The following is an 18814-nucleotide window of genomic DNA, read 5'->3' as shown; positions in this document are numbered from 1 at the left end:
GGCAATGACGTGGTGACTTTTGACCATTGTACTATCTGAGTTAGACTCCGTATCGCCAGCGCTCCTTCGCCATTGTAAACGTATCAATTGGCTTGGGTCATTTCGATGAAGCTGAGACTGCCAGCTTTGGGGCTGTGTCAGGAAACGGAAGATTATTACGAATGAAGCGACGGAAGCCCATGACTCACAGCTGAGATATCAGCTCAAGTAAATCGTGATAAAGATTCAGCGATCAAGTGTGGCGCATGAATATCGGTCGCTACAGATCCCGTATCATCACACTTCTACGGACATGTATTTTGAAAGACGCTGGACGAGAACAACAGTACTAGACATTTCACCATCCCCGCCAGTCGCCTGATTACCTAGTCATTACAAAGGAAATACAAAAGTGAAGGTAGGTGGGCAAAACCAGAACATAAAGCCAGGCATCAGGTCCTCATCTTAGTACACGGGCCGTGACTCCTCCCATCTAGAGTGTCCGGCCGCCTTGTCCGTCTTTCGCGCCATCTCGGGCGAGTCTTCCGTCTTAACCTCCGTTCCAAAAGACAGACGTCCGCTCCGCCGCCTCCGGGCAGCCTCGCCTCCGATGGGTCCTATCCATTCCCAGGCGCGGCCAACTTCTCCGTTGCGGCTCTCGCGCTGGCTGGTCCGAACATTGCTGTTCTGCTCGACAACAGCCCGGACGCGCTTCCAGATCCCGGTCGCGGTCGCCAAGCGAGTGCACAGACCTGAGCACGTCGTCGCGAAGGTTCGGGAGGAAGAGCCAGGGGTCGTCAATCTCCTCTTCGCCGAGCTCCTTCTGTGCGGCGAGCCGGGAGAGGACGAGATCGACGAGGCCGGGCACCTGCGCCATCTCTGCCTTGTAGGACCGATAGCGAGAGCGGGCATACAAGTACAGGGCGGCTAGTACGACTAGAAGTCCAGCTGGGAATCGATATCGCTCCAGTCCGAGCCGGAAGGAGCGCTTGGCCGTGCACCCGATCGAAAGGCGAGCGAGAGAGGTGGACGAGAGGTGGGTGACTGGAACGCCGGAGGAATTGGCCGTTCTAGTTCCGGCATCACCGATCTGGTTAGTGGGACACTACCGGTCAGAATGGCTCTATGAAGGGAGAAGAGGGGAGTCAAAGTGCAGGGATGGAGGGCAGTTCAGGGTTTAAAGGGAGAAGGGGGCGAAAAACTTACTCAACAACCTCAATCTCCTCCCGGTCCTTCACATCCCCAATGGCAGCTAGCCAGAGGTCATCAAACTCCTCCTCGTTCATCCTCTTGCTGCGTTTGTCGCTGATGGTCTTGCGCAGCTGCTCCTCCGGAATGGCCGGGCCCTCGTCAGTGCTGCCGGTCTCATCGGCTAATTCGCCGCACTCGAACCGCGCCCGCCTTTCACGTAGCTCCTCGACCACCTTGTCCGCTACGACCTTGACACGGCGGACCTTTTCCCCGTCGGGTTCGCAAGTCGGAGGAAGGGGGATGATGCCACCGGCGGACAGCGGGTGAGGCTTCAAGACAAAGTCGGGTTCGCAGCGCACGGAAAAGTCTTGGTAGCAGTACGCGTGCTGCGGGCAGGGCTCGCATTGAGGTTCGACAAAGGGCAGAGCCCAATCGGGAATCGGAACCTCGGGAGGTATGATCTGCGTCGCAGGCCTGCCGAGGCCACAGTACCCAACGGCAATCTTCTCCTGCCGATACCATCCGGCGTAGGCACTGAGCAACGTGATACCCAGAGCTACGAAGGGGACCTTGAGGCTCGATCGTTGCTTGGCAGGCCGTGCTTGACGAGGTTGGACTGCCGTTTGACCTTTGGATGCCATCTCCAACTCCAACTCCAACTGTGCTTCTGGCGTGAATTCCTCGCCCGCATCGACCTCGTAGACGTCCGGTGTTTCTTGCCTCAAAAACTGGCTGACGGGCACTTCAAAGGACTTGCGAGACCTGGCAGACTTTGGTCCGTCATTCGAAACGTGTCCATCCGTCCGCCGTCTAGACTCCTTCTCACGGTACGGTGTCGTAGTAGGCTCTTGTCCTGCAGTTTTCCTGCGGCGGCTTGTTGAGCGCGGGGCCGTAAGCGGAGAACTCCCGCTCTGAAAGGGGTTATCAGAAGAGAAGGGCCCCTCCGCGTTCCGTGTGCGTTTGAACAAGTCGTCGTCCGATTCCTCTACCTTAACCTGAGGCGTCGAGGTGCGAGTGCTTCTTCTAGGGGACCGCAAGACCTCCCGGTCGTCCTCGTCTGGCGGAAGCGACAGTTGGCGACTGGCTCCACGCACCCTTCGCTTTGTTGGGCTTGGGGCTGGCACTGGTTCTGGCTCTTCAATCTGCTCCTCCGGCTGGATCCTGGCCGACGCTTTCCGCGGGGACCGGGATCGTCTTGTCTGCATCGGAGGCTGAAGATCAGGTTCTTCAAAGGTAGCCGAGGTACCGCTGGGCATGTCGACTATCCCCATGCTCGACCGTTTGGCGCGAGCCTGCTTGTCTAGGAATTTCTTCGCCTTGGGCACGACACCCTCGTAGAAGAGTTCGATAAGCTGGGGCTTCTTCGCAGTGGCGGGGTACTGGACATCGTGGGCAACAAGAATCGAGCGCAGTCGGGGCACCGTCAACGTTTTGGGATCAAACCCAGGCTGAAGATAGTCGTAGGTCTCGTCCTCCATGTTGTTGTTCGTGTTCGCTGTATCTAGTCGTGCGGTCTAGAGTAACAAGCTGGGTCGGGCAGGAGGTCGAGTGGGCCTCTAGAATCCGATAAAGACGCCAAAAATGGTCACTACTGTTTGAGACAAGTGGCCAAGTTGTTGCGACCTGCAAGGAACCTCCAGGCAGGATGAGGAAACACCTGGGATATTCCCGTGGTTCACAAGCCTTTGAGAATGTAGGTACCCGTTGACGTGGCCTTCCGTCGGCGGCCACAAGCAATAGAGAGGGGCCTTGGGAGTGTTGGGATATGGGGATGCACAGACAATGGAATGGAAAAAGAACACAGGGGCTACGTGTTGACCAAAAAAAACCTGCGGGATGGTGATTGATGATGTCGGGAGACGGAAAGACAGGACCTCGGTCTCTGTGGCAACGTGTTGGGAAAAGTGGGATAGGTGGGGTGACGTACATATGCGTCGACAGGACGACACGACGACGTGATTACTCAGCACATTTTCCCCCGCCACATCGTGGCTTGACTATGGCTAAGGCGTTTAACGGCGATGCTTCTCGGACCATACCTTCTGACCCTCGAGACTCATTGCAATAATCATCTCAGTCCCCTCTTTGGGTCTTTTCTCCAGTAACAATGGATAAGCTTGGGAGACGTGTCCTTTCTTCTGGGACACGGTTCGTTTGCCGAACTTGTACTCAGCGGCGCTTCCAATTCCAGTCCACCAGGACATTCGCCAGCGCAAGCAGTTCCGAGCCGGACTTTTACGATGTGGTCTGCGTTGGAGGTGGCCCGGCTGGTCTAAGTCTCCTCACTGCACTCCGTACGTTCTGCCGGTCACTGAATTGGGTTGCCGCGATGCTAACATATCGGGATCTCCCCTCTCAATGTAGGCGCGAATCCAACTACGTCTCACCTGCGAGTCGCCCTCGTAGAGGCGCAAGATGTATCCAAGATTCGGGATTGGAAGCTACCCGCGGACCGATTTTCCAACCGATGCAGCTCATTGACCCCGACGTCCGCACGATACCTCGACTCCATCGGTGCATGGGCCCATATGCAGCGTGAACGAGTCCAGGAGTACCAGGAAATGCAGGTCTGGGATGGCGTATCCGGGGCACGCATCGAGTTCGACTGGGCGCAGGACCCCACGGGATCCGAAGGAGGGATCATTGCATACATGACCGAAAACCTCAACCTCACGTCTGGGCTGCTCAAACGGCTCAGGGAGCTGGGGGGCGTCTCTATTTTCGACGGCGCAAAGGTCGACCATATATCGTTCGGTGCTGAGCGCCCCGATCTGGATCTCCAACAATGGCCCGTTGTGCATTTGTCAGGGGGTCGCGAGTTGTACGCCCGGTTACTAGTCGGGGCGGACGGTGTCAACAGTCCCGTCCGGACGTTTGCGGGCATCGAGGCTCGGGGATGGGATTATGACCGACACGGCGTCGTTGCTACGCTGGAAATGGAAGGTGACGGCTGGGGTGGCGAATACAGCAAGGTCGCATACCAACGGTTTCTGCCGACGGGCCCGGTAGCCATGCTCCCTCTACCGGGGAAGTATTCGACGCTGGTGTGGTCGACGACCCCGGCCAACGCGGCTTTCCTGAAGAGCCTCCCTCCCAAGGAGTTCATTGCCATGGTGAACGCGGCGTTCCGGCTTTCCCCAGTGGACCTGGAATTCATGCACAAGCAGACGTCGGGCCAAGAGGAGGAGCTCGCGTGGAGACTCAACCACACGCCCTTTGACCCGCAGTCCGTACCCCAGACAATTGTCGGCGTGCAGGAAGGCACGGTGGCATCGTTCCCCCTGAGACTGCGGCACGCCGATACGTACACCGGCGAGCGCGTCGCCCTGATTGGCGATGCGGCGCACGCAGTCCACCCGCTTGCTGGCCAAGGCCTGAACCAAGGGCAAGGCGACGTCCGGAGTCTGGTCAGGACCATCGAGTACGCCGTGTCCCACGGCCAGGACCTGGGCTCCACGCTGTCGCTTGAATCCTACAACGCGGACCGCTATGCTGCCAACCACATTCTAATGGGAATTTGCGACAAGCTTCACAAGCTTTACTCCGTGGGCAGCGGTCCTTTGGTGCCCTTGCGCTCGTTTGGGCTGAATGCCGTCAATGCGATGGGGCCGTTGAAGAGGTTCTTGATGAACCAGGCCGCAGGAAGCGGAGCCAAGCTTGTATAAAATAATCCGCTGTACATATATGTCTCTCCGTCCGTGTAATATAAATGTAGCATTACCTTGTATGTTCATCAGAAGACTTTGCCAGACTGTCATGTCACGAGATGGGAGCTGTGTGCCATGCATGGTTTCCACCATCTGGGATTCAAGATCACGCGCGGCTTTGTTGGGCAAAAGAAATAATTTAGAAGCAACAAAAAGAAAAGATGAGATATATACGTCAAGTTGGTGCTCTGTCTTTTCCCTACTAGTACAAACGGAATAGACCTTGCGATCCTCTACCTCACGTTCCCTTTTAAATAACCATCTATCGGTCGACCTCACCTAATTCAGTAGTTAGCAAAAGTCCTGTCTCGCTATTTAATGGCAATGACACGCAAAGTGTAGGACTTACCGAACACAAGATCCATGGTACCAATGACTGCCACAGCATCGGCAAGCAAGTGACCCTTGCACACGTGGTCGAAGCCGCCCAGGTGAGCAAAGCCAGGGGCGCGGATGTGGACACGGTACGGCCTCTCGCTGCCGTCGCTGACGACAAAGACACCCATCTCGCCCTTGGGGGCCTCGATGGCGCTATAGGTCTCGCCAGGAGGCACAGCGTAGCCCTTGGTGTAGAGGAGGAAGTGGTGGATGAGAGCCTCCATGTTCTCCTTCATGGCCGCTCGCGGCGGAGGCGAGATCTTGTAGTCCTCGACGCGGACGGGGCCGGGGGGCATCTTGTTCAGGCACTGGTGGATGATGCGGAGAGACTGCCTAAACTCCTCCATGCGGCAGAGGTATCGGTCGTAGCAGTCACCGCGGACACCCACGGGCACGTCAAACTCGACCTGGTCGTAGGCGTCGTAGGGAGCGGCCTTGCGAATGTCCCAGGGGACACCCGAGCCACGGAGCATGGGACCGGTGAAGGAGAGGTTCAGGGCGTCAGCGGCGCTGACGACGCCAACACCTTGCAGACGGTTGATCCAGATTCGGTTGTCCGTCAACATCTCCTCCGTCTCGTCGAGGCGGTCACCGAACTGGGTGGCCCATTGGTAGATGTCATCGAGCAGGCCGATGGGAATATCCTGGGACACACCACCGGGGCGGACGTAGGCGGCGTGGAAACGTGCGCCAGAGACACGTTCGTAGAATTCCTTGAATCGAAGTCAGTTTTATTGTCCGGGCGTGCGACATGGCCGAAAGTGAACAAGAAAAACAAGACCGAGATGTAAAAAAAAAGAAAAAAAAAAAAAAAAAAAGACAACAAACTCACCATAAGCTTCTCTCGCTCTTCGAAACCCCAGAGGAAAGGCGTCAGGGCACCAACGTCCATGCCGTGAGACAAGACAGACATCAGATGGTTCAGAATACGCGTGATTTCGCCAAACAGAGTCCGGATCCATTTCGCCCGCTCGGGAATCTCGACGTTGAGGAGCTTCTCGACGGCCAGCGAGAAGCACTGCTCGTTGGTCATCATGGAAACGTAGTCGAGACGGTCAAAGTAGGGCAGAGCCTGCAGGTAGGTCTTGTATTCGCACAGCTTCTCGGTACCACGGTGCAGCAGACCGACGTGGGGATCGGCGCGGACAATCTCCTCGCCATTGATCTCCAGAATCAATCGCAACACGCCGTGGGCGGCGGGATGCTGCGGTCCAAAGTTGACCGTGTAGTGCCTGACCTTCCTGTTCTCGACCGGGTGTTCCGCCGACGCCGCCGGTGAGCTGGCGCTGGACTCGTCGGGGCGAGGGGCGTTGGGGTCCAGCGGGATGCCAAAGTCGGCGTCGACGGGGACGAGGCGGGTCCCCTGGTATTCAGGGCTGGGGGTCGCGTATCTTCGAAGGGAGGTGGTCGAGAAGGGCCGGGCGGCGAAGGAGGCGACTGCGGCCGGTCGGAGGCATAACCGCTTGGCGCTGTGGCCAGCAAGACGGTAGATGCTGCTCGCCATTGTGCGTCGAGGAGTGGAGAGAGGCAGAGGGAGAGAGAAGTTGAGAGGGACCGATTCCTCCCCAATTGAGCCTCTTCAACTGTTGCCGGGTACGGTGGCGATCTTTGATGGTTGGTTGATGGAGGGGACGAGACGCAAAGTCGAGGTGTGGTGGTTGTGTGACATGGCCGTCATCTCCCGAGCTTTGACAATGAAGAAATCACCGTCGCATGATTGGTCAGGATGGTTCCAAAGTTTTTCCGGACCGCCAAGAACTAGCTGTCTCTTTTCTCCGGCTAACTGCACGGTGTGTACGTGGTGTATTCGCACATTATACTGTGTACCTACTTGAGCTCATTCGTAGAGCTTCACCGCCGACGCGGAACTGCCGTCGGGAATCCATTATTGCATATGTCCTGCGTTTGATAGGTATTCAACGGTCAATGCATCTACCTTGGGGTCGCATTGATCTCCGGGACTCCATTCTCGAGATCGCCCGGAGCGGGTAACGGGGACAGAAGAAAGTCAATTACATACAGACCTCATACACTGAAGACTTGGGTAAGTCGTATTTTTCTCATGTTCATCTCACCGACCTTCGTGTGTTCACCTTGACTCAGTCTCTTAGGACGCGTTGTCCAACACTGGCTGTCAAAATACAATGCCATGGCCATGGCCTTTTGGATCCTCGGGGTCCTCTGACAAGCCCACTTTGCCGGAAAAGGACAAGAAGAAAGAAGATGAATCCCCCAGGGACAGCCCGACGTCCTGGAACGACCTCCTTCCCAAACCAGACCCGCCTCTTCAGGCCGCGAAGGAATGGACTCCCGTGTTTCTCACGGCTGTCGGCTCTTTAGCCGTCTTTATGGTTTACCAGAACTATCTCAGGAGAATCTCTAGCGCAGGAAGCATCCCAGACAACTACTTCAGGCGAAGGTCGCTGCTTGGAAAAGTCACGAGTGTTGGGGATGGAGACGGATTCCACTTGTTCCACACACCTGGTGGTCGACTGGCTGGCTGGGGATGGCTCCGTAAGGTGCCGGATACCAGGCCGGCCTTGAAAGGGAAAACGGTCAGCTTTGAGCCCAACGACACTTACTCGAGGCCACAAGACGTAGCATGTGACTAACAATAGCTGCAGATTCCTGTTCGCTTGGCTGGTGTCGATGCCCCAGAGGGTGCCTACTTTGGTCAGCCTGGCCAGCCGTTTGCACGGGAGGCTCGTTCGTACTTGGCTGACTGTATACTCGACCGCCGAGTCAGGGCATATATCCACAGCCGAGACCAGTACAACAGAGTCGTCGCGACGGTGTATGTCAGGAAATCTCTTTTTCGGCGGGACGCCGGCCTGGAGTTGTTGAAGCAGGGACTCGCCACTACGTACGAAGCGAAGAGCGGAGTGGAATGGGGCGGCAGGGAGGAGGTGTATAGGGCGGCCGAGGCCAAGGCCCGGGCGAAGAGGCTGGGGATATGGTCAACCAAGTCCTCCGACTTTGTTAGTCCAAGGGCGTATAAGAGGGAACAGCAGGGGCAGCAGGAGAAACAGACAGAGGTTGAGAGGGAAACGAAAACGTCTCCATGGTGGAAGTGGTTCTGAATACTAGTGGCTATGGATATTAGGTGCGTACTTATACCGCTTTCGGGTGTCTCTATACTAGCCGACAGAATGCACATTTTCTGTCCTGGATGCCATCAATGGAAATTACAAGGAACATGACGAATGTCTACAAGTTAGAGTAGTCGACATATTGATATGCAGAATGATAAATAAGGTATAGACTGTATTTCTCTGAAGCACCTCCAACAGAGACCAGATGCAAGCCCCTGAGGCTCGGTGTATCTCGGTATCGGTATACCCGAACCGGACGCTCACCGAGGAACCGGTAAATCCATCGACCCCGTAGTCCGTTATGCAAGTTTCAAACGTCCAGTGCCTACGGAGTAAATGATTGGTCGATTGAGCGTATCTTCTACCCCTGTCCCTTTGCATCGACCAATCATATCAATTCACGATAAGCCCGAGCCCAGCTCTTATCGTCCTCCCATTTGTTGGTCCATCTCATCGCCACCACAAGATACGATGCGACTTGGAACTTCACACAAGTCACATCTACAACTCACCAATTTCTCTCTTAATCTCTCCAAATTCCATGTCAGATTCATACTCGCCGCTGATACACTTATTCGACCGAAAACGCGCCTTGGAGCGCGCAAATCCTGGCCCACCATGGCGACGCTTCAAGTACGACCGGCCTACTACTCAGATACGAAGCTGAAGGCGCTGAAAGATGCGGAAAAGATGCAAGAAACGGTGGACAAGCAGGTGGCCGAGGCCGGGCAGGAACCCCCTCCTTATCGGCTTGACGAGTTGATCGGCAAAGGGAGCTTCGGGCGAGTGTACAAGGCCGTGGCCGTCAAGACGAAGATGCCAGTGGCCGTCAAGATTATCGACATTGAACTGAGTGACACGGCCAACCCGAAACTCTCCGACACGTTCCGTGATATTCTGGCCGAGGTCAATGCCCTCAAGCTGTTGAGCGAGAGCGCTGCCAAGAACATCAACCATGTCATCGACGCCCTGCCCGTCGGCCAGTCCATGTGGATGATCACCGAGTACTGCGCCGGCGGCAGTGTGGCTACCCTGATGAGGCCCACCGCCCCGGGCGGCCTTCAGGAGAAGTGGATCATTCCCATCTTGCGCGAGGTTGCCGAGGCCATCTTCTGGGTCCATCGGCAGGGCATTATCCACCGCGATATCAAGTGCGCCAACGTCTTGGTCACCGAGTCGGGCAGCGTCCAGCTTTGCGACTTTGGCGTGGCCGGCATCATCGAGACTCAGTTCGACAAGCGGACCACGTTCATCGGCACCCCCAACTGGATGGCGCCCGAATTGTTCGATCAGGACAAGTCGTACGGTACCGAGGTGGATATCTGGGCCTTTGGATCGCTTGTCTACGAGATTGCCTCCGGCCTGCCGCCTTATGCCATGGCTGGCCTCGACATTTACCAGCTGGGGAATCAACTCAAGGTCAACGCTCCTCGACTACACGGCGACCAGTATTCCGATCAGCTGAGAAGCCTGGTGGCTTACTGCTTGGAGGAGGACCCGAGGCAGCGCCCAAACATCGAGCAAGTGCAGGCCCATCCTTACATCCACAACACGTCGCAGCAATACCCAACTTCGTCCCTCTCCATGCTGGTGAAAGGGTACAAGATGTGGGAGTCGCAGGGCAACAATCGCAGGTCGTTGTTTGCGCCAGGCGGCGCCCAAGGTCCGTCGGACGTGTCTGATCTCTCCTCTACCGCCCTGGCCGACGACGAATGGAACTTTAGCACGACGCTGGCCTTTGACGAAGAAGTCTTCCAGGAACCCGACGCCCAGGCCGTCTTCGACGTCTATGGTTCCAACGTCGACTTTGACCCTGCCGAGATACAACAAACCCCGTCCAAGCCAAAGTCCAGGCGGAGGCCACCGCCTCAGCAGCTAGCTGCCATGAAGGCCCCATTGGAAAAGGTCTTCGACCCCAACACCATCTCGAATTACGAGGACAACTCGCGCGCCTACTACGGGAACCCGATCCCTCCACCCGCCTCCGACTTGCCACTGAGAGATGATTCCGCTCAGTCGGCTACCGTCCGGGAGTCTCTCATCGACCTAGATGCCTCGCTTCACGGCGGCGAGCTTTCCAGCTTCGTGGACATGAGCACCATTCGAGCCGGAGGTCCGAGGATATCTGTTGACTACCAATCCGATAGTCAAGACTACAACAAGCCGCCCCTCAGTGACCCGGCAGACACGAACCCAAACCGGAGGACCCAGGATTGGAAGTTCCCGTCCATGGTTCCGCCCGCGACCGCCAACCCCGAGGTGTTCCGCTTCCCGTTCAACGACGACGGCTCGCGCCCGAGTCCATCTTCCCACCATTTTGACGAGCCGAGCCACGGAGCCGGTGATAGTTTCGACTCGTCCGAACCCGCCAACAACAACCGGGAATCAATGAGCAGTCTCATCGACTTGGACATGGGCCTGGTGGACCCGCCGTCGGAACACACCCGGCCCTCGACGTCCCACTCGGAAGCCGGCTCGGTTACCGGCTCCGAGATGGGGTTCGCCAATCCGTTCGACCTCGAAGAACACGCCTCCATCCACGTACCTTCGACCGACCGCGAACCCTCCATCTACGTCTCCGACGACTTCGTGTCCCCCTTCACCGACAGCCACGAATTCGCCGACAGCCTCGCCGGCCTCGCCATCTCCAACGGAACCCGCCTCGGAACATCGCTGCCGCGCCAGCTGCACCGGAACGACAGTTTCAGCGGCAGCAGCGTCGCCGACTCGCAGCGTGGTTTCACGTTCGACGCAATGGACACCCCGACCTCCGAGTACCCGGACGAGAGCGAGTACTTGACGCCGCAAACGGCGAGCGCCCCGCGGTTCGACGACGCGACGCCGCAGGCCGCCGAGAAGAGGAGGCTGAGGATCCCGCTGGGCGGTGTGGAGATGCCGCTGCCTCCGCCGCCGCCTTCGCTCGAGGTCATGCAGGGGCAGGCGGATAGCGCGGCGGTGAAGGAGGAGATACGGCGCCTGACCAAGAGCATGGGGGAGCATCTCACTTGCATAAACCAGTTTCTCTCTTCATTGCCTACGCCTGCACGGAACACCGGACTGGATGAGGCGTCTTTTCTGTAGGTGGCATGGATATCAATGCCAGGCTAGCGACTTTGTGTGTATACTTACTTTGCTTTGCCTTTGTTTTCCCTTTTCTACACTCTTATTGCTAGATATCGCGAGCGTCTTTTCTTGTCCTTTTCCTTTCTTTCGGAAGATATCGGCGTGCAGGTCAAGACATGGTATGGAATTAGGAGTCACTTGGTAGCGTCTGGGACACAACAGGAGTTGGGATAGCATGATGGGCGCAGAGCTGGAGCCCGCACTGAAAGAGGGCAGTTTCTGCCCATGCTACGATGTTTATTTATTTATTATTTTTAATTCTTAGAATCAATGGCCAGCTATCGAACCTACGTAAAGCCGACAAAATCGCCCATCAATAGAGCGCGGTACTTCTCCATAGCCTCCCGGAGCGTGATGAGAACGCCCGCAGCGAGCATCTTGACCTCATTCTCCTCGCCGCCGTCTTCCCCCCGCGTGCCATTGAAAACGGCGCCGACCCACTCCTGCGTCTCAACAAACTCGCGCGGCATCTCCTCGCACAGCCGCCGCAGCCCGCCCCCACCGGCATCGTTGACCTCGAGGAGCGCCGCCAGGGCGACCAGCAGGGCGTGGGTGCTCGTCAGGTCGCCGACGACGTGGCCGCGGACGCCCAGGAGGAGGTCCCACAGCTCGGTGGTCATCTGGGGGAGGCTCAGGGTCGCAGGACCGGCGGCGTGGACGAGGAGGGCGAGCGTCTTGAGGTAGAGCGGTAGGAGGTGCGGGTCGAAGAGGATGGCGTGGCGGCGCTGGGCCGGCGTGCGGAGGACGTGCTGGAAACGGGCTGTCAGGGGGGTGAAGAAGCCGGAGGCGATGAGAGCGGCTGTCTTGTTGGGGATGGAGCGGATGCCGGGTCTCGCTTTCGATTTGGGTTTGGTTTTGGTTATGGTGGGCGAGGACAGGGTCTCGGTGTTTTCCGCGGCGGCGAGGCGTGAGGTGAAGGAGGAGAGCTTCAGGGCGTTTGGACCGGTGGCTGCGTCGGCGGCCTCGGCTGCTAGCGGGGCGAGGAAAGACGACGTGAGGTCCTGAGCGATGGTGTCGAGTTCAGTGGGGGGCAAAGGCTTGAGTTTGGAGCCGGAGAATGACGAGGACTGCGACGAGAGGAGCCGGTTGTCACTGTTGGTACTGGCATCGCTTGGCGGCCCCAGGTACAGCTTCTCCAAGCGTTCAGGGAGGCGTTTAGACGGGAAGGCTGCCGCGGAGGCGTACTCGGATGTCTCGAAGCCGGCGAGTTCGCGGGCGCTGAGACCGAGAACGACGAGGATGGCGGCCCGCTGGGCGATGGAATAGTCGCCGTCGAAGAAGGTCTTGGAGAACCACGGGGCCATGGTATCAGGCTGAGCGACGACTAGGGCGATCATGCCCTGAATACGGAGTTGGGAGAACGCCTCCATGTCGAACTTGTCTTGGAGGCCGACCAGGAGCGACGCGAGCTCGTCGGCGTGGCTGCTTACCTCGGTTCCAAAGTTTGCCTTGCGCCGGATCAAGGACGGAGCCGTGGTCAGCGCCAACTTTTGCTTGTCGTAGTTCTCGGTGTCGCGGAAGTAGGTGATCAGATCCCGGATGTAAACCGGTGCTTTGGGCTTGTCGCGGCGGATGAGGGTAGGGTCGTCGTCCGAGTCTTCTGGGTCAGAGCTCGGTTTTGGATAGGGTACGATGTCGTCGTCTTCGCTTTCTTCCGACTCTTCTATCTCTTCGATGATGAAACCTGATGTTCTCGGTGGCGCTGCTTTTTTTGCCGCCGGTTTCTTCGGGGGCTCTACATTTGTCCGGGTTTTCGGGGCGAGGGCTTTCGGCGCATGAGCACCGGCGCCCTCGGACTTGGGATTCGGAGTGTAGCCGAGGTCGTCGATGGTTCCAATGTCATCCGACACGTTCGTCAAGCCTTTATACCACATGGCCTCCTCGGTGTCCATCTCTTTCATTTGAAAATCGAGTTTCGTCTGGCTACTGTCTGAAAGGGCTGAGAGGGATTCTCCTATAGCCATGCCTAGAAACTTTGCCCTCGACTGCGAAGCCTCCAGACGGTTAGAGATGGTATGGAGATAGTTCCCGGACCGTATCAACATCCTTAGTTTCAGCGCCGAGGACCTATGGACATATCCGGCACTCAAGAGAACGACTTGGGCATGAGCTGTGGTCATCATAAAGTCAGTGTCGAATTAGTAGAGACGGAGGTCTGGACGGTGGAGGAGGGCCAACCTTCTTGCTGTAAAGCAGGCGAATGTCTGATGTACAACTGATCTCCAAACTGGCTCAGGCTCTTCTCGAAAACCGTGCCGATAGCGTCCTTGTCTCGGGCCAGAGCTGCTAGAACAGCTCTCCGGACACCTATGGCATCTCCCAGTCCGGCTCCCGTGGAACCAGTCAGCCAGACTATAAGATGGTTCTTTCGGCTTTCCTCAGACCCGACAAGCTTTTCGACGACAGCAGCAGCTCCGGATATAATCTGTCTTGACTCTGGAGTAACTGCTGGGCCGAGCTTGTTGAGAAAGGTCTCGGCCAGATACTTCAAGACAGCGTAAAGGATGCGTTTTTGCTCGAGTTGGGAGATGTTTCCGAAGAGCCTCATGAATGAGTCGGCTCCATTCTCCGGCGACAAGAGCAGCCTTTCAATGAGATGCTTGATCAACTGATCTGTTAAAGGTATCAGCGTGTTTCTCGATGTCGAAAATCCAGAACAATAAGGAGAGAGAATGTTGTACCGGAATAGCCAAGACGAAGAGCTCGCGCGAAGAGATCGGAGCACAGCTTGTCCTGGTTGTTTGGTGGATTACTAGATATCCAGGCCGCCACATTCGAACCAAGCCAGAGACTATATTGGAGTCCATCAGCGACCCATCGATCCTCCTTCTCAGCGCCACTCTCCCGAGCAACAGCAAGAGCTTCGGCCGCCACGGAGACGAGCTTGCCTCCTGAGAAGAGGGTAACAAGTTCATGGGCCATGGCTTTCTGTCTCATGGGATTGTCAAGATGAACACGAGTCGAAGACCAAAGTATCCGTAGGGATTCATGGCCCTCGAGAAGAGACGTGAGCACCTGGAGGAGTATGGCGAGACCGAGAGTAATATCCGGTCGTTTCGCACCCTTGCTGCTAGACTTTGACTCTTGAGTCAAGGCCTTCATCTGCGTAATCAGAGAATTCACCGATGTGATATTCCTCAGACAGTAAAGCATCAGATCCAGGTCCCCCGGATCGCCGTCTTTGAGGAGAGGCCAGTAGTTGAGAATGATATCAGACGTCAAGACTTGAATCACCTGGGCCGACTCGGGAATCGGGTTTGATATCCGGTCATCCTCCGCAAGAAACTTTAGGGCCGAGATGAGAGCATCGTAGTCCGGCTGGCTCTTCAGCAGCTCGAGCGCATCTTGAATGGAGGTGAGGCTGGCCGGGGCCGCAGGTCGGACGGGCTCCCTACCCGTGGGTAGTTTCGATGCGCCGAGATTTTCTTGGCGCCTTGGTTTAAAGTACGTCTGACTAACAGGAGTCAAAAGCTCCTCCATCTTGTGTTTTTAATGGAAGGCCTGATTTTGATATCATGCATAGAGGTTCGCGGTCGGTCGATGTATAGGAGAAGACAGACGTGGACAGCTAGGTCATGAGCTATCTGGGTGCCTAATAGTTGTGTTGTTCCGTGTCTACAAGACTCTTGCTGCTATACTGGGAACCCTCTTGTCTTGAGTGAGGAGAGTAGACATGTCCCCTGGTCGTATTGATGAGTTGAACGGTTGATGTGTGTTAAACCTCAGTACGAAGCACCAAGATGATCGTCAGTCGTTGGTTTGATTCGCATTATAATCACACCCCCACATTTAGTTCACCCCCTCACATCGCCTTATCCCATCTTATCTTATCAGATACGCACGGACCATCCGATAACGACAGGTGCCGGTATGACTTCAAGTTGCTAGGCCCCTCCCTCCAGCTCTCCCTGAACCCCAGCCGAGACTCAGCTCTCTGATTTCCAACATGACGGACGTCAGTATGGGAGAGGCTTCCTCTGCCCACACGCCAGTGTCCACCCTGTCCACTCAAGTCGATGAATCCAAACGATGGTAAGCAAGAGTGCCACGGCATATTCCCAAGACGGGCAACGAATTGACTCGGCGGGCCCCGCGGTCCCCCAGGACCTATGTCGACAACATCCGGAAGCTGCCCGGTCCCTTCTCCGATCCTGTCGCCGGAACACAAGAAGCAATAGAACAGTTTGACAAGATTAAGGTCCTGTATGTGACTGTCAGTCCCGTCCGAGCGTGAAAACCGTTGCTTACTGACATTTGCGCTTCGACCAGTGTCATGTATGTCGTTCGTGCCCTTCCACATTCCGACCATGCGATTGACGATACGAGAGCGTAGTGGTGCCGGTGGTTTAGGATGCGAGATTCTCAAGAACCTGGCCATGTCCAAGTTTAAGGATATTCACGTCATTGACATGGGCAAGTGAAGCGCCCCCGGTTTCCCATACATCTGGCGCGTCGTCCCGCTCCATCTGTAGCCAGGTCTGCTGATACTCTCGTCTTCAGACACCATTGACGTGTCGAACCTGAACCGACAGTTTCTCTTCCGCCAGGACGATGTCGGCAAGTTCAAGGCCGAGGTAGCTGCGGCGTTCGTGATGCGGCGCGTCAAAGGCGTCAATATCACGGCCCACAACTGTCGCATCCAGGACTTTGATGCCGAGTTCTACAAGCAGTTCCAGTTTGTCATCTGCGGTCTGGACAGCATCGAGGCCCGTCGCTGGATCAACGCCATGCTGGTCTCCATTGCGGAGGAAGGCGAAGACGCCGACTCGCTCATCCCCATGATCGACGGCGGCACCGAGGGTTTCAAGGGCCAGGCTCGTGTCATAGTGCCCACCATCACCTCGTGCATCGAGTGCCAGCTGGACATGCATGCGCCTCGCGCCGCCGTCCCCCTCTGTACCATTGCCTCGATTCCTCGCCAGCCGGAGCACTGCATCGAGTGGGCTCACGTAATCGCCTGGGACCAGGAGAAGCCGTTCCCCCAGCTCGACAAGGACGACCCCGAGCACATCACCTGGCTCTACCAGAAGGCCCTTGGCCGCGCCCGGGAGTTCAATATCGAGGGCGTCACCTACTCGCTCACCCAGGGCGTCGTCAAGAACATCATACCCGCCATCGCGTCGACCAACGCCATCATTTCCGGCGCCTGTTGCAACGAGGCCTTCAAGCTCGCCACGTCGGCCGCGCCGCCACTCGGCATGGAGGATAACTACATGATGTATTCCGGTAACGACGGTATCTACACGTACACTTTCAAGCACGAAAAGAAGGACGACTGCCCCGTTTGTGGTCAGATGGCTCGCCCCTTGGCTGTGGACCCGAAGATGACGCTGCAGGATCTCATCGACTCCTTCGCCGTGCGGCCCGAGGCACAGCTCAAGAAACCGTCGATTCGTGCCGAGAGCAGAACGCTGTACATGCAGTTTCCCCCGTCTCTCGAGGAGAAGACTCGCGCCAACCTGGGCAAGACGCTCTTGGACCTCGGGCTGGAGGACAGGCAGAACGTGATTGTCACAGACCCTGCATACCCACTTGAGTTCAACTTTTTCTTGCAGTTCAAGAATGAAGTGTAATGCGTTTTGTTTTTCTTTCCGTATTGGCATCGGCGCGTTTGTTGGTGACTGATCATGGTCTTTTCCGTTCCTTTTCTTTTCTTTTCTTCCCTTTTTTTTCCTTCTCTCTTTGACCTGCATAGCGTAACACAAACGAAAACGGAGAAACGGGCGTTGCGATACCACAAGACGACGATAGAGACGAATACGAACTACTTCGAGATGGTTGCCAGGGACTTGCAAAATAGAAGCGAAAGCCTGGTTGGTATCAAAAATAGTTCATCTTGCCGTGTTCCGTATCCCAATGCAACCATGATAAAAACAGATGACCCAAAGTCTAGGGTCAGATGCAAGATGCATAATGCGCCCCTCGCCTGAAAGCGCCTCTCTATTCCATCTCCCTCTCCTTTCTTTCCCCTCTATTCTTACCCCCTCCGTTCTTCGCCCCTCAATTCACCTCACCATGTTGATAACCTGCTTCTCCAACCGCTCACACTTCTTCTTCAACGTCTTGATCGCCTCCAGCAGCAACTCATCGCTGTCCCACTGGCCCGTCGACTCGATGGAAAAGATGAAATGGTCGCGCCGGCGGCCGAGCTTGACCTTGCCCTCAAACTCGGGATGACGAAGACACTCACGGCTGACGGTGTCCTTCATGGCGTCGACGACGACGGCCTTCTTCTCGCCCTCGTGGCCCTCGTAGCCGCTGCCGGCCACGCTGGCCTCCTCGGCGGTGACGCGCTCAATACCGATGACGCCGCGCGGGAAGCAGCGGGCAAACTTTTCGGCATCTTGGCCAAGAATGGGGCGGGTGATGGTGATGGTGGGGAGGAGGCGGTACGAGGCGGTGGCGACGGGGGAGAACTTGGCGTGGTCGGCGCCGATGCCCTTGTGCATGTGCATCTGGAGGTCGATGAGCTGGCCCGGGCGGAGCTTGGCGACGAGAATATCCGGGTGGACGGGCCGGATGACGTCCTCGGGGTCCTTGAAGAGGTCGACCTGGCGGCCGGAGGGGACGAACTCGATGTCGCGGGCGTAGATGTGGGCGTTGTTGTAGAGCTTGGTGGGGTCGGTTTCGCCCGGGGCGGCGGACGGGTTGTGGGTGCACTCGACCTGCAGGCGGAGCTGGACCGTGTTGTAGTCGTAGACGGGGCCCGGTGTGCCGTCCTCGTTGTTGCGGCGCCAGCGCAAGAAGTCGCGGATGCCCTTCTTGCTCCCCGTGAAGGGGATCAGGCCGAGGCGGTGGCAGAGGACCTCATCCTGGACGACCGAGGTGTTGTTGTAGACGTAGACGGTCTCGATGGCGAGGGTGGGGATCTCGGCGATGAGGATGCGGCGCAGGGCGTTGGCGATGGCGGCGTCGATGCCGATGAGGGAGAAGGACGACTCGGCGGGGGTCAGGTAGTGGTGCTGCACGCGGAAGGTGTTTTTGAAGGTTTCGAACGACCAGCTGTTGTCCTCGCCGGGGTAGTGGCCGGGAAAGTCGGTCGAGTGGATGTTGGTTATAGTTTCTTCGTTGATTTGGACTATCTGCGAAGGGTTAGTTGGGATGAAGTTCGATAAGAGCGAGGTGGAGGAACAGTATAATTCTTACCTTCCGCCGTTCTAGCTCGGCTTCACTGGGTTGGATAAAGGAAGCCATGGCGGGCAGTGGATTGTGCTGACCGCGGATCGCAAGAAGCTGGTCGAGTTTCCGTGACGGCGCTGCTGGGACGGGAAATTTTTCGAGACCCCTCGTAGAAGTGTGGATACGTACACCCCTCTGTCCTTATCTTATCTCGTTGTTACACCC

General features: G+C 56.8%; 8 protein-coding genes across 8 annotated transcripts; 4 read left to right on the top strand and 4 right to left on the bottom strand.

Annotated features, from left to right (window-relative positions):
• Positions 1-444: 444 nt before the first annotated feature.
• Positions 445-2648, bottom strand: ACRALDRAFT_2039851 (uncharacterized protein; the record flags this gene model as incomplete). The annotated part of the gene is made up of 3 exons (XM_071020991.1): positions 445-690; positions 728-1049; positions 1186-2648. The coding sequence occupies 3 exons, from the start codon at positions 2646-2648 to the stop codon at positions 445-447; spliced, it is 2031 nt and encodes a 676-aa protein (XP_070876435.1).
• A 573-nt stretch (positions 2649-3221) lies between these two features.
• ACRALDRAFT_1039713 (uncharacterized protein) lies at positions 3222-4924 on the top strand. Its single transcript, XM_071015149.1, has 2 exons — positions 3222-3464; positions 3535-4924. The coding sequence occupies exons 1-2, from the start codon at positions 3278-3280 to the stop codon at positions 4833-4835; spliced, it is 1488 nt and encodes a 495-aa protein (XP_070876434.1). The 5' UTR covers positions 3222-3277; the 3' UTR covers positions 4836-4924.
• A 76-nt stretch (positions 4925-5000) lies between these two features.
• ACRALDRAFT_1039711 (uncharacterized protein) lies at positions 5001-6937 on the bottom strand. Its single transcript, XM_071015148.1, has 3 exons — positions 6088-6937; positions 5227-5968; positions 5001-5156 (listed from the first exon to the last, which is right to left on the bottom strand). The coding sequence occupies exons 1-3, from the start codon at positions 6757-6759 to the stop codon at positions 5140-5142; spliced, it is 1431 nt and encodes a 476-aa protein (XP_070876433.1). The 5' UTR covers positions 6760-6937; the 3' UTR covers positions 5001-5139.
• Positions 6938-7139: 202 nt separating this feature from the next.
• On the top strand, positions 7140-8517 carry ACRALDRAFT_1060799 (uncharacterized protein). Its single transcript, XM_071016306.1, has 3 exons — positions 7140-7299; positions 7359-7810; positions 7880-8517. Exons 2-3 carry the CDS (start codon positions 7400-7402, stop codon positions 8333-8335), a joined length of 867 nt encoding a protein of 288 aa, XP_070876432.1. The 5' UTR covers positions 7140-7299; positions 7359-7399; the 3' UTR covers positions 8336-8517.
• A 448-nt stretch (positions 8518-8965) lies between these two features.
• ACRALDRAFT_1079645 (uncharacterized protein) lies at positions 8966-12202 on the top strand (the record flags this gene model as incomplete). Its single annotated transcript, XM_071018922.1, has 1 exon — positions 8966-12202. The coding sequence occupies one exon, from the start codon at positions 8966-8968 to the stop codon at positions 11426-11428; it is 2463 nt and encodes an 820-aa protein (XP_070876431.1). The 3' UTR covers positions 11429-12202.
• ACRALDRAFT_2099194 (uncharacterized protein) lies at positions 11758-14950 on the bottom strand (the record flags this gene model as incomplete). Its single annotated transcript, XM_071022936.1, has 3 exons — positions 11758-13580; positions 13649-14029; positions 14152-14950. 3 exons carry the CDS (start codon positions 14948-14950, stop codon positions 11758-11760), a joined length of 3003 nt encoding a protein of 1000 aa, XP_070876430.1.
• Positions 14951-15397: 447 nt separating this feature from the next.
• Positions 15398-17311, top strand: ACRALDRAFT_1060795 (uncharacterized protein). Its single transcript, XM_071016305.1, has 4 exons — positions 15398-15502; positions 15575-15688; positions 15804-15883; positions 15971-17311. The coding sequence occupies exons 1-4, from the start codon at positions 15417-15419 to the stop codon at positions 17041-17043; spliced, it is 1353 nt and encodes a 450-aa protein (XP_070876429.1). The 5' UTR covers positions 15398-15416; the 3' UTR covers positions 17044-17311.
• Positions 17312-17475: 164 nt separating this feature from the next.
• ACRALDRAFT_1068004 (uncharacterized protein) lies at positions 17476-18664 on the bottom strand (the record flags this gene model as incomplete). The annotated part of the gene is made up of 2 exons (XM_071017512.1): positions 17476-18552; positions 18617-18664. 2 exons carry the CDS (start codon positions 18662-18664, stop codon positions 17476-17478), a joined length of 1125 nt encoding a protein of 374 aa, XP_070876428.1.
• Positions 18665-18814: the final 150 nt, after the last annotated feature.

Source organism: Sodiomyces alcalophilus, assembly GCF_042370955.1.
Source record: "Sodiomyces alcalophilus JCM 7366 unplaced genomic scaffold ACRALscaffold_2, whole genome shotgun sequence".
Lineage (NCBI taxonomy): Eukaryota > Fungi > Ascomycota > Sordariomycetes > Glomerellales > Plectosphaerellaceae > Sodiomyces > Sodiomyces alcalophilus.
The sequence above is the reverse complement of the archived record's forward strand: the minus strand, read 5'-3'. Positions and strand labels throughout refer to the sequence as shown.